This window comes from Emydura macquarii, unplaced genomic scaffold (genome assembly GCF_026122565.2).
Source record: "Emydura macquarii macquarii isolate MOO-44397 ecotype Brisbane River unplaced genomic scaffold, CSIRO-AGI_Emac_v2 contig_1644, whole genome shotgun sequence".
NCBI classification, from domain to species: Eukaryota; Metazoa; Chordata; order Testudines; family Chelidae; genus Emydura; species Emydura macquarii.
Window position 1 is genome coordinate 18,357,905 of NW_027131781.1, and position 13,074 is coordinate 18,370,978.

Here is a 13,074-nt window from a genome sequence, read left to right on the forward strand (position 1 = left end):
AGCTTCCCTCAGGACCTACCTCTCCACCAAGTTTTATGTAGATTAGGCAATGCTTTAATGAGACCAATAATTAAAAGTAGGTCTGTGGAGAAAAAAAGGGCACCAGAGACCAAATTCAAAGTTTTCCTAATGAAAATGTTTGAAGATAAATGAGCAAAACATACATATAAAATTCAAAGTACGCAAAAACTAACAGTGAACTTTCACACTGATTGGCTACCTATTTTTGGAGAAAAAATTGGAATTTATGCCTAATTTTAAGCCCATTTTAGAATGCAATCTTAACTATGCAGTTGTAATGATATACCTTCACAGTACCTTGTAACAGTTGAAGGAAAGGGGGGAAAAAAGCCTCGTGAACACACAGCCATTCCCATGGAAGTTGTGTGTGTAAGTGCTCAGCCTTTTAGAAAAATCAAGCCTTGTGTAGGAGCCTAAACATGAATGTAGGAATCTATTTTTGGAAATCTTGGCCTCTGTAAGTGTTGTAAAAAGATGTACAGAGAAATTTCTAGCTTCATACATGAAAGCAACAAAAATAGGAAGAAAGATCAAAATCATGTCAGTTTTCTGTTCCACTAACCAATGATTACTGTACTGCCATTGACTAATGAAAATAAAGCTTGGCTTATACCATCATTGCACTCAAACCTTAGTACCACAAAGTTTAGGCCGCTCCAGTAGCCTTTTTACTTGTCCCCCCATTAAGAGGTTGTGTTTCAAATGTGACCTAAAGCAATTTTCTGTCAATAAGCAGACAGTTGGCCATAATACACATTCAGTCTTCGATCTCTTATCTGACAATTTGTACCAATGCAGATTTTTGTTTCCTTTGTTTATGTGGAGATCTGTATACTAGGAACTAAATAAACCCCCAGTCCATTACACTTAGGTCACTGAACTGCTGCCACAAGTACTCTTAATCCCTTTCTAAGCAGTGATTTAGAGATGAAAACATTTAGCCTGACTGCCAGTCCACTGAGCTATTTCGTACCTTACACCACAAAGCCTTTGCAGCAAACCCCATTATCTGAATCAGATGATATTAAACACTGAACATGGGAGAAATGAGGCAAAATCACCCAACTAATGTCACAAAGAATTAGAATGGCAGGAAAAGTACATGAAATATTGAAATAGGCTATGTTGCAAACCAGCAACATTGTATGAAACATGATCTCTAAGTGCCGCTGGATGTAATCAAGGCAAATACGTATTTGTTGTAGCAGCTGCACCCCTATACGTCCCCTTCATGGGGACATGAAGCTTTTGGGCTCGGCATAGTGACAATTCCATGGGCCAGTTCCCTGGACTTTTCTACCCATGCTACTAAATGCTGCCTGGATGGGGAGTTTTCCTTTGCATCTTGCCCTGGTGCACACAGAACTGTGTACCTCCTAGTTTGTGCCATGTTATGTCTAGCCTCTTTTTTTACACTCCTCCATTATGTGCATTTTATGGCTAGGTTCTTAAAAAGAAAGCCAAGTGACTAGACTACTAAAAAGTTGTTAGTCACAATTTCACACTGCCACTGTTCTTAAATCTGTGCTTTGAGTAGGGTATGTCTGCAGTGGAATTGCTGTAGATACTAAGACAAATTTCCACAACAAAAACTGCTGCAGCAGCAGCATGTTTGCTGTAGAGAGGATGAATCACATTGCAGACCTGCTGCTTGTAAATGTGTCACTACACCCAGCCTTACCAACTGGGTTAATGAGATAAAATGGAAAATTAAAAATGTTGTATAATGTAACCCACTGCCAGCAGTTAGCTCACAGAGGAGCTTATGAATGTCATACACCCCACAGCTGTGAAATCCAGCCTACTCAAAGTGGGGGTCATGACTTCTCAGGGGGTCACATGCTATCAGCCCCCACACATGCTAGTAAGGGTGGCATGGCACCAGGGGGTCATCAGAGCCTGAAATATTTTCAAATAGTCTCAGCAAAAAAAGGCTGAGACCTGCAGGCCTTATAGCTTAAGTGGTAACGGTTTCTGCAGTCAGTGCTGAAGCAGGAGCATTCAAACCCTGCTGTTGAGCCAATCGGGGATTGTTAAAATAATATTTGGAGGCCTAGGTTGCTTCTTCATGTGACTTGAGCTACAACGTCACTTGCTGTTTTTTTGGCACGATATAAAAGCTAATTTGCCCTTCGGTGGGCCTGTACCTCTATTAACACCATTCTTTTCAGGAATTTAAAGACTGGGCCCCACTCCTGCAAGTACAACATTACACCCCTGCTTAAGTGTTTGCAGGATCAGGGCTTTGGTGCCTTCATACTGCAGGGATGGACTAGTCATAGGAAGCTTTGATCCAGGCCCCAGTTAGATTAGGTCAGTGTTGCAGTTAGTCAATCAACCCTTAGGGGTAAGTAAAGTGGACAGAGCGGAGACTCCACCCCAGGAGTCCTGGCTCCCAGTCCTGCGCTCTGGGCCGCTCACCAAAAGCCCTTGGCCAAGGCGTTGTGCGCGGCTTGAGTCAGCTCGGCTTCCGTCCCAGATGATACCGCCCGCTGACTCCCTCCTCCCCCGGCCAGTGGCGCAGCCGGGCCCGGCAGGAAAGGAGCCGGTTTTCCGTGTCAGCCGTCGCGGCGTGTGCAGCAGCAGCAGCCGCTCAGCGATCCGGGCGGGGAGGGGGCAGCCGTGGAGGAAGCGGCTCTGACTCCTTCCCGCTGACGCCCCCTACCCCGGGTGCTGCCTGTCCGCCCCTTCCTCCATCCCGTTCGGTCGCCTCTGGCAACAGTGGGAGGCAGCCGCCCCCGCGGTACCCTCCCCCCTTCCGTTCTCAAGTTCAGGTAGCGCCGCGTTTGCCCTGACGGCAAGAGAGAGGGCAGTGGCTTCCGGGGATGTTAGTGCGCATGTCCAGAGCGCTGGCGCATGCTCAGTAACAGTAAGGTAGCTGATTCTGACACTCCGCCGCCGCCGCCTCTCCCCAGCCCAGCTGGAGGAGCCATGGACAAAGCCGACAAGGTAAGGGAGGGGCGGCGGCGGCGGCGCTGGGCCTGGCGGGGCGGCGAGCGAGTGAGCGAGCGCGCGCGCTGTAAACAACGGGGGGGGGGAGAGTGAAGGGGTGTGCGCGGACCGAGGGGTGCCAGGGCCGGGGAGACTGCGGGTGTCAGACGGGGGGCGAAGCAGGGGCGGCGAGGCGAGGCGAGGGGTACGTGGGTTTGCGGCAGCCGGGAGACAGAGCTGTAAGTTGAGAGGGGTGGGCGAGGGCAGTAAATCTCGGGGGGGGGGGGGCGGGGGGGGTACCGGCTGCAGCTTTCAGGCCCGTACTGCAGGGAGGTGAGGGGGTTCCTGGGTGCTCAGGGGAGGGCTGTGCACAGGGGGAGTGTGTGTGTGTGTATGGGCCGGGGGGAGGAGTTGATGTAAAAGGTACCCCTCCCCCCCATAAACAATCTCAAACTGGACTTTAGTCTTGAAAAGTTCTCTAGAAAACTAGGGCCTGGGCGAGCCAAGGCGGGGGAGGGAATATCTTGGATCAGCTGCTGTTGGCGGAAGAGAGAGCTTGGTCTTTTCATGCCTGTTTCTGGGGGTACATTTCATTCCTAAACAGCGATGAGAACACAGGCCTGACCCCTTCACCCCCAGCCATCTTTCCCTCTGTTGAGCAGGGAGGTTGGAGAGGGTCTTATGGGAGCGCGGGGGGGAGGAGAGGAGGTTAAAATACTTGCTGTAGGTCAAACCCCACTCCTTTTTACCAACTTCCTATTTTAACTTGAAGTTTATGCAAGTCGATTTTGTTGTTTGTCATATTTATAATGTATCTATTTGCTGTGATACTCCTTTCTGCTCTTTTACCTGATGTGTTTCAAATTGCTGGGACAATTGGAGTAAGTGAGATTTCATTTGAAGTATGCAAAATCAGCAGGAGAGACTTTTGAAAACATCTTCAAAACTAATAGATGTCACTTCCCCAGTGTCTGAAAAATGTAGATTTGCTAAAATCGTTATTTGTTCCTGGGATAGACTTAAGTCTCTAAACAATCAGGGCACAATCTAGTCCTCTGTATCCTTAGTTTGTAGCAGATAAATACAGATTTAGATAGCCCCTGAAACAACTTTAGATCTCTTTTTCTCCCCTCCCCCTCCTTTTTTTTCAAATGCATTTAACTGGAAGTTCACAGAATACTCAATTTTACGTTATTTTCAGGGTCTTTTCAAGTTGTAACATGAATGAAGGAGCTTTTAAAATCTCACTGTTGTAATTTTTAATGCTTTATTGATGTACACACAGCAAAATCCTTCATCACAGAAGATGATTAAAAAAATCCAAAATTAGAGTTCCTCTATATGAAACTTAATAAGATCTGTGTTGTTACTAAGCTGCTTTTCGAGGAAACGTGTGTTGAAAGACCCCAACTGCAGTTATGACTTTCAGGTTTGAAAAATCATCAGAAATTCTAGCGATATCCTCTCAATTGACTTTATTCTAAGCTTCAGCAGTATAGTAGACATTGAACAAAGCATGGTTTCTGTAAGAACAGTTGTTTCATTTTGTACATAGTTTACTAACTGATCCTTAAAATCTGTCTCTTTCCTAGCAGGCTGGGTATTGTGGTGATGAGTATTAACTTTAAACAGTCAGGTAGTTATGAAAGGATGAAAAGATGACTTTGTGTACAGAAATGAATACATCTTTTTTTTACTAAAATTAAATTAGGCTCTTCTGCCAAATTGGGAGCTTCTTACTATGCTTCTTAGTTAACTAGCATATATACTTCTTTTGTTCACTTTTAATTAGTATCGTGATAATATTCTGAAGTGTTTGTTGCTAGAAATCTTAATTACAGATGACTTCACACGTTATCTAAGCATGTTCTCCTTGCTTTTTTGTGAAAATAGCTCATGGGAGGACTAAAAATCACGATGGTTATCCCTTTTTATATAGCCCCTTTCATCTCAGAAGAAGCACAGTTAAGTGCTTTGGGGCAGGGACAGTATTTTTGTTCTGTTTGTACAGTGCTTAGAACAATGAGATCCTGGTCCATGACTAGGGCTCCAAAGTGCTATGGTATGTATGGTAATGCAAATAATGGGTAACTTTTTGAAATACTGTAACTATCTTGCTTCCCATGCTTTCTGATTAGCCAGTAGTAACCTGCATAGGACTATTCTGAACAAAACGTTCAAACTCAATATTTTTAATATAAATTATTTTGCATTTATTTTAATGTTTTTAATGTTTTAAATCACAGTTTTAAGGTCCTGATGTAGGTCTGGTAAATTGTTTTCTATATGTGCACCTTTCTACTTAGTGCACCGGACAACTGATAAATGAGTGTAAAAACCTACAGTCATGGGATGAAAGTGGTTAGGTGAATAATCTTTTTTTTTGGGGGGAGGAGAAAGTCCCAAATAAGCTGTAATGCTACGAGCTGAAATAAAATGACCTTCTCATTTCATAGGAACAGTTGAATATGATTTAGAATACTGTATAGTTATGTCAGAACAGTGAATGTTGTGTTGCATGTTATATGTGTAATATCTGAGTGAAAAAGGATTGTCAGTGTTAATGTAATGCATCTCTTTGGCCAAAAATTGGTCTTGAATAAAAGACACAGCCATCACATACCTTGTATTAATGTACTTTGTCCACACTATCAAAACAACTTACAGTGACAGTGTCATCTGTGGATTCCTATTAGCTCCCTTCTACCTGGGTTTGAATGGCCCCATCACTGTAATATCTGAACCCCTCTCAACTGTGGTTAAATGGTTTGGGTTAATACATAGAGAGAAACATGTTACATAAAGGTGTTCTAAACCTCTTATTCTACCCCAGGATTTGTTGTGATTTCTGTAATGGGTGTTGGAATGGTTTGGTTTTGTTAGTACCAGAAGTTAATGTGTTCAAGTGCAGTTAAATGGTGTGTGTGGATGACATCTGTTGTCAACCATGGTTTATTTTCCTACAGTAGACAAAGTCACTAAGTTTTTTGCAGGTTTTCTGCTCAAGTGAGTGCTGGTAGGAAATTAGGGGAAGAGAAACAACTTGTGGGTTTTTTATAAGGTGATACTACTTTAAAATTAAAGAATTAAGATGCATTATTTTATTAGAGCTATGTTTAAGACCTTGGACTCTATTAGCACAGTTAGGAAATCAAGTGGTGTAGTAAAACATCAATCATGGACATGTCCTAAATTATTGGATGCTTAAAAACAGCCTATTTGTTGTCTGCTTGAACAAAGTGCAAGGAAAGTAGTGCCAACAGATAGTTACGGTATTGTCATAGTGCAGCGTGCTTATTACCCAGGTAGTTTGGATGAAGGCGTGTTGTTTTTGTTTTGTCCAATTTTCACAGTTGTATTTCTCTCTGAGGATATGAACATTGAGATACATGTGTTATGTGGAAAGAGAAATTAGCTTCAAGTCCAAGTTACCCAAGCTCTAATTTCTTAAACTTGGAAGTCACCTAAGGATAATAGAAAGCTGTCCTTGACAGAAAAATGTTTTGTATAAGGATTCTTATTTCACATGATTGAACTATAAACAGAACAAGGTCTTCAATATATTTGAAAGAGAGTCAGGATTGTTTTGCAACATTTGATATGCATGTCCGTAAGCCTTCCAGTGGCTGTTAGATTTATTGTTGGCCAGTAGAAAACATCTCACTTATGTAATGCTTTGCACTAATGTCTTTCCTGCAAGAATCTCAAAGCACTTTTACAAATATTAAACCTTGAAATAGCCATGTAAGAGTTATGTTATGCTTATTTTTCTGAGGCACATAGAAGTCAGTGACAGAGCTTGGAAAAGACAGCAGGAGTCCTGACTTCCCAGTCCTTCCTCTAACAGCTATGTTACATTACCTTTCCCAATGTAAAAGTACCTTTGTTTTCAGTTTTTATTTTGTTTAAAATTTGTCAGGAATTTATCAGTGTTTGTTGTAGAAATTAAAAATTAGGGGAAAATCAGTGCAAAAAATTCAGTTTTCTGGGTAATTCCAGGGTTAATATTGGGAGATGAGAGGACAGAAGAAAAAACAACAAATAGAGAAAAGTAAGAGTATTGAAAGAAAAAGCAGTTTAATTTTTTTATTTAATAAACTGTACATTAACAGAACGTACATAGATGCACATGCCTTTGCACATGCACATTGCCTTTCTTTAACAGACAGCCTCTTATACTAACATTAACAGCAACACATTTACTAAATGTAATGTATTGGATTTTTCTTAACAAAATCAGTATTTTTGTGTACCTGAATGGCCCAAAATGGGTGACAATCAATTAAACACCCCCAAATTATAGCTTTTGTAAAACCTGGGAATTTTTCAGTAAAAATTGAAAACAAAAGGGCCTTACCAATGTATGAATCTGACTCTTTTGTAGTTACATTTTCTTCTAATTTTTTTATTTTCTCTCTGCTGTTGCTCTGTGGAAGACTTACTCAAATGAGGAGAAAATGAATGGACTACACTTAGTATAAAATAATCACACTTGGAAAAAAATGTTTCCTCTGATATTTTGATTATGGTAATCTAAATATTTGGATTTTTTGTTCATAACAAAGATCCTGGCAGAAATATGAATTTTAAATTGTGTCCCTTTAAAATAATCCTATTGCAAAATAGTATGATTCTTATTTCAAGAGACAAGGTGGGTGAGGTAACATCTTTTATTGGACCAATTTCTGTTGATGATAGAGAGAAGCTTTCACGCTTCACAGAGCTCTTCTTCAGGTCTGGAGAAGGAATCAGAGTGTCTGAGAAGTTGGTCCAATAAAAGATATTGCCTTGCCTACCATGTGTGTTTCAAAGAAATATGTAACATCTCTGCCTTAATGTTGTCTTGTAGTTATTGCCGGAATAGCTGGCTTTCATCATAAATGAGGCGGATAAATGAGAAAATGATCATGTCCACTAAAGAAAATCTTTCCAATCAAAGTATACTAACTGCAAAACCGTAACAGGTTAAAATTAGATTTTCACCTGTTCTAAAATACTCAAACTATTAGCAAATTAAACTTTCAGTGTTGTGTAAAGCTTGTGCTGTTTCCTTAGGTATTCATAAAACAGGCAATCTTGAACACATACTTGAATATGAATTTCAAATATATTTTTATTCTGCAGCCATTGCATGTTACTGTATACTGTGTTTTCTTTGGGCATATTACTTTTCAAGGAGATGTGGTGATGGAAGATCAGTAGGGAGAAAAATAAGTTCACATAATTTAAGTGTTTGCATGGAGTCCTGTGTACCAGAGCATTATAGGGCTATATTGGAAATACCAATTTTAAATCTAGCAGAGTATAATTATATTTCACACAACATTACAAGGGCTGTTTCTGGTGTTATCTGGTTAGGCTGCATATTTACTGTTCCTTGAATACATGCCAGTTAGAAGTCAAATAATTATAGTAACATTGGTTTCTGTGTTTGCAAAGTTGGTCTCAAAATAGATAAAGTGTGTGACTTATCTGCATACTTATGTTTCAAATGTTCCATAATAACTTAAGATTCAGGAGCAAAATTGGAAAAGCTACTTTAAAAATGATAGAATCCATGTTGTTGTTGCCCTACTGTGTTTTGCAGCAAGACTTCTTGTTTCCAGGCTTTTAGACAGCAAAATAGACAACTTCATTCTCTCTCTCTGCAATGTAGCATATGCATCTGCTTTCTCACATTGTAGATTGTGTAAAAACATTTTTAAGTGCTAGCCTTGCTCTCCTAGATGGAAGACAAGAGATCCTATTTTAATAGGTAATATTGAATGCCATTAAGTTACAATGAATAAAAACTTTTCTAAGATTAAACATGCAGTGCTAGAACTATAGGACGAAGTTTACCAGTCTGGTCCTGCTAGTGTCATCTTCTGTCTTTGCAGCTGTTGATGATTACAGTAGCTCTTCTGTAGAAGACAAAGGGTCACTTCACATCTTGGAAGAGTTGTAATTGTTGGACTGAAATATATAATGAGCTACTGCATAACATTTTGTAAGTTAAAACTGAACATCTACATGAAGGACAAAACTCTCTTCCTTCTAAAATTAAGAAATGTTTTACAGTATTGATAACCTCAAAGGTTCAAAAATCTTTAGCCAGAACCCCCCAAAATCATGAGATGCTGTTAAAGAGAGAAGAGATAGTGTATTTGGTCTGCCTTTTGACACACACACTGGAGAAGTGGTAAATAATGAAAAGGACAGGTCACTGTTCAGAGCAATCTGGATCGCCTGGTAAAATGGGCCCAAACCATATCTGTTTTAATATGGCTAAATGTAAGTATATACATCTAAGGATGAAGAACGTAGTCCATACTTGCAGGATGGATGACTCTGTTCTGGGAAGCAGTGATTCTGAAAAAGATTTGGGGGGTTGTGGTGGATAATCAACTGAACATGAGCTCACAATGTGATGCTGGGGCTAAAGCAGTCCTTAGATGCATAAACAGGAATCTTGAGTAGGAGTATAGAGGTTATTTTACCTCTGTATTTGGCACGGTTATGATTGCTGCTGAAATACTGTGTCCTGTTCTGATGCCCCAATTCAAGAAGGATGTTGATAAATTGGAGAGGATACAGAGAAGAGCCATGAGAATGATTAAAGGGTTAGAAAACATACCTTAGAGTGATAGATGCAAAGAGCTCAACCTGTTCATCTTCATAACTCGTAACTTTTTCTTTGTTTTGATTACAGTCTACAAGTATCTACAAGGGGAACAAATATTTAATAATGGTCTAGCAGCAAATGGTAAACCTGATCCAGTGGCTGGAAGTTAGGGCTAGACAAGTTCAGAGTGGAAATAAGGAATGAATTTTTGACATTGGGGGTAATTAACCATTGGAACAATTTACCAAAGGTGGTGGTGGGTTCTCTGTCACTGACCATTTTTAAATAAAAATTGCACGCTTTTCTAAAAGATGTGTTTTAGGAATTATTTTGGGGGAATTTCTGTGGTCTGTGTTATACATGAAGTCAGACTAGATGATCACAGTGGTCTGTTCTGGACTTGGAATCTATGAAGCCAGAATAATTGTAGAGATGCCTTAACAGGTAGAGATCATCAATGAATAGGAGACAGACTACAGAATGCTGAGCCCTCTTGACAGGAAATCCTAAACTCCTGCCTTAGTCGATGTGTCTCATCAGCTATATTGGATTATTACATTTGACTTTAAAGACTATGCAATGATAAAATGAACCATGGAAAGTGGTGGAGTTTGGGGGAAGCATAGAGAAGAGTCTTCTTAATGACGGAGTTCTACAGTGACCTGACATCAAGGAATTATCTTCATATTTCCACATACATTCCCCCAAACCCTGTAGGGAACACGCTCACAGCCTGGTAAGACAGACTATACATTGGACTTCAGGCACCTCACAGTTGTACAGATGAGAGAGGCTGTAGCCAACTGTCCTAAAAAATATATCTTCTCCATGTTTGAAAAGCATTCTTGGAGAGCATTGCATTATGGAAGCTTACTAATTCCAGAATTCCTACTTTGGATACTTCCACAAAAACTTAATTCTTCTTCGAGTGCTTGCTCATGTCCACTCCACTTCAGGTGTGTGCACTCCTCCGTGCACAGTTTCCCGGAGCCTTTTTCCCCTTAGCAGACCCCATAGGGCCGGCTCCAGCACCTCCTGGAGCCCCGCGCACATGCCATGGTATATGAGGTGCTGCCAGCCCTACGCCCCCTCAGTTCCTTCTTTCTGCCCGTGACGATTGCTGGAACTAGCCTTGCTCTCAGCAAGTACTATTCCCCTTGTTTGGACTTGTTTGATATTCAAAGTTAGTTTTAGTTAGTTAAGTAGTTGTTAAGAGTAGTTAGAGATAAGGCTAGTCCCTGCAGGGACTTCGAGCAGCTGGGCCAAGCCCCGGTCGCCGGGATTCAAGCCGTGTCCCTCCTGCGGGAAGACCTTCCCACTCAGCGACCCCTACGACCGCTGCCTTAAGTGCTGTGGGGAAGCCCACAGAAAAGAGAAGTGTAAGATCTGCAGGGCTTTCAAACGGAGGACTCAGAAGGACTGAGAAATCCAGTTGAAAGCCCTGTTGGTGGAGGCAGTTCTCCGCCCAATGTCCAAGCTGACCCACTCCACCTCGTTACTGAGCGTGACTTTGGTACACAGCGCACCGCTGGCACCGCCCTCGCTTCGGCACCATGCAACATTGTTGTCACCGAAGAGGATGAAGCAGCATGCGGAGCGCAGACACTCCTCTGTGCCGTCAGTATGGGCAGGGTCAGGTACCGAGATGCACCGGACCTGGCCTGTGGAGTCTTCTCTGGTGCCTGCATCTGTGGTCAGGACGCCTCCCCCGACTCCTGGGAGTGGGAGAGTGCCCCTGCTAATGCTGTCGACACCGGAGGCTTTTTAGGTGGCAAGAGCCTTGTTGGCCTTGCCTACTCCACCTCCGCGCCCCCCCTCCGCCGAGGGAGAAGGGGCTGGTGTCATGGGGAAAACCCACGTTGGGTTCCCCTGAATGGTGGTGGAGATCCTAGTACGGGGAGGAAGATCTCCCGCCGGACGGTCTCCGAACATAGAGCAGAGCTGCTCCCCCCATAGTTGCTCCAGGTCGGCGTTGTCGAGCTGACCTGCTCCAGCATGGGACGTGGAGTCTCCCTCTTGGCACAGACATCGATCCCCGGCACTGGAGGCAGCGCATGCCAGGAGGTGGCACCAGTCGAGGTCTGCCAGCGGAGCTTGGACAGCTGCCGTTCCAGATGCCCAGCACCAAGGAGTTTGCCTGTACCTAGATGGCGGAGAACCTGGTCCTGAGGAGTCACCTGTCCTGAGATGCCGCAGAACCCAGTTGCCGGAGGAAGACTCGACACCACGCAGTCCATGACGCAGAACCAGGTCGCCGGAGTCTGGCTCAGTACCGAGGAGTTCGGAGCAGCGCCGACCGCAGTCACTAAAGGGTCTGCAGGACCGTCAGGCAAGTGGCAGCGGAAATCATCGGTACCGAGACGATGCTCCGGTACCTCTAGCTCTTTGGAGTGCACCTCCATTCGTCGGCACCGCTCGCAGCAACAAAGGCAGTCCTCATCGTCCTCCAGGTCGGAGGCGTTGAGAGGGCGGTTCCTGGCATGGAAGGGTGCCTAGGACCAAGGATGTACACGGCACTGCCAGTCCGGGGCCTCTGACTATGAGGATGGCTTGGGGTCTCCCAGAGGGGACAGTCGTCAGGCGAGCCGATGCCCCCACAAAGCGTCACAGCCTGTGGCGCAGTCAGCCCCAGGTTGGCCCCAGGGACAGTGTCCGCAACGATGGCCTTACTGAGCCCCATGGGGTATCCAGATGGGGCAGGGACCCCAATCCATTATATCATTGGGGGTGCACCCACAGAACGCACCTCGGCAGTCTTCCTCCTCCTCCCCTGACGAGGCAGTCTCCTGGGACCACTCAGCACCACTGGAGGATTTCAGGGCACACCAGGAGCTGCTCAAGAGGGTGGCCTCCAACTTGGGGCTGGAGGTGAAGGACTTAAAAGAGGCCGAAGATAGCCTCTTTAATGTGCTGGCGGCGGCTGCCCCAGCGAGAGTGGCCCTCCCAGTCCATGAGAGGGTCCTTAAGATTGTAAAGTCCCTGTGGCAAACCCCGTCCTCGGTCGCCCTACGTCAAAGGTGGCCGAGAAAAAATATTACGTCTCAGCTGAGGGATTTGAGTATTTGAGTATTTGTTCACTCACCCCGCCCTGGGAACCCTGGTAGTATATGTAGCTAACCAGTGAAATAGGCAAGGTCAGCCAGGATCCACTCCCAAGAACAAGGACAATAAGAAGCTGGACTTGTTTGGGAGAAAGGTTTATTCCACAGCAAGCCTGCAGTTCAGGATTGCTAACCATCAGGCTCTCCTGGGCAGATATAATTTCAACCTGTGGGACTCCCTCAAGCGGTTTGCTGAGGCCCTGCCCCAGGACCAGGCGGCAGACTTTAGCACTATCATGGAGGAAGGAACCGCAGTAGCTAGGGCAGCGCTTCAGACATCCTGTGATGCTGCTGACTCAGCGGCCAGGGCCATAGCTCATGGCTGCAATCCTTGGACCTGTCCCAGGAGATGCAACAGTCTATTCAGGACCTCCCCTTTGATGGATTGGCTCTATTCTCCGACCAGACCGATTGTGA

General features: G+C 43.9%; 1 protein-coding gene across 1 annotated transcript in view; it reads left to right on the forward strand.

Moving 5' to 3' along the window:
* Nucleotides 1-2,513: 2,513 nt before the first annotated feature.
* SECISBP2L (SECIS binding protein 2 like) overlaps nt 2,514-13,074 on the forward strand; it is a 43,552-nt gene continuing 32,991 nt past the window's right edge. The window contains exon 1 of the mRNA XM_067555795.1: nt 2,514-2,970. Coding sequence (XP_067411896.1) covers nt 2,878-2,970 — 93 coding nt within the window. The 5' untranslated portion in view covers nt 2,514-2,877. The remainder of the gene's footprint in view (nt 2,971-13,074) is intronic.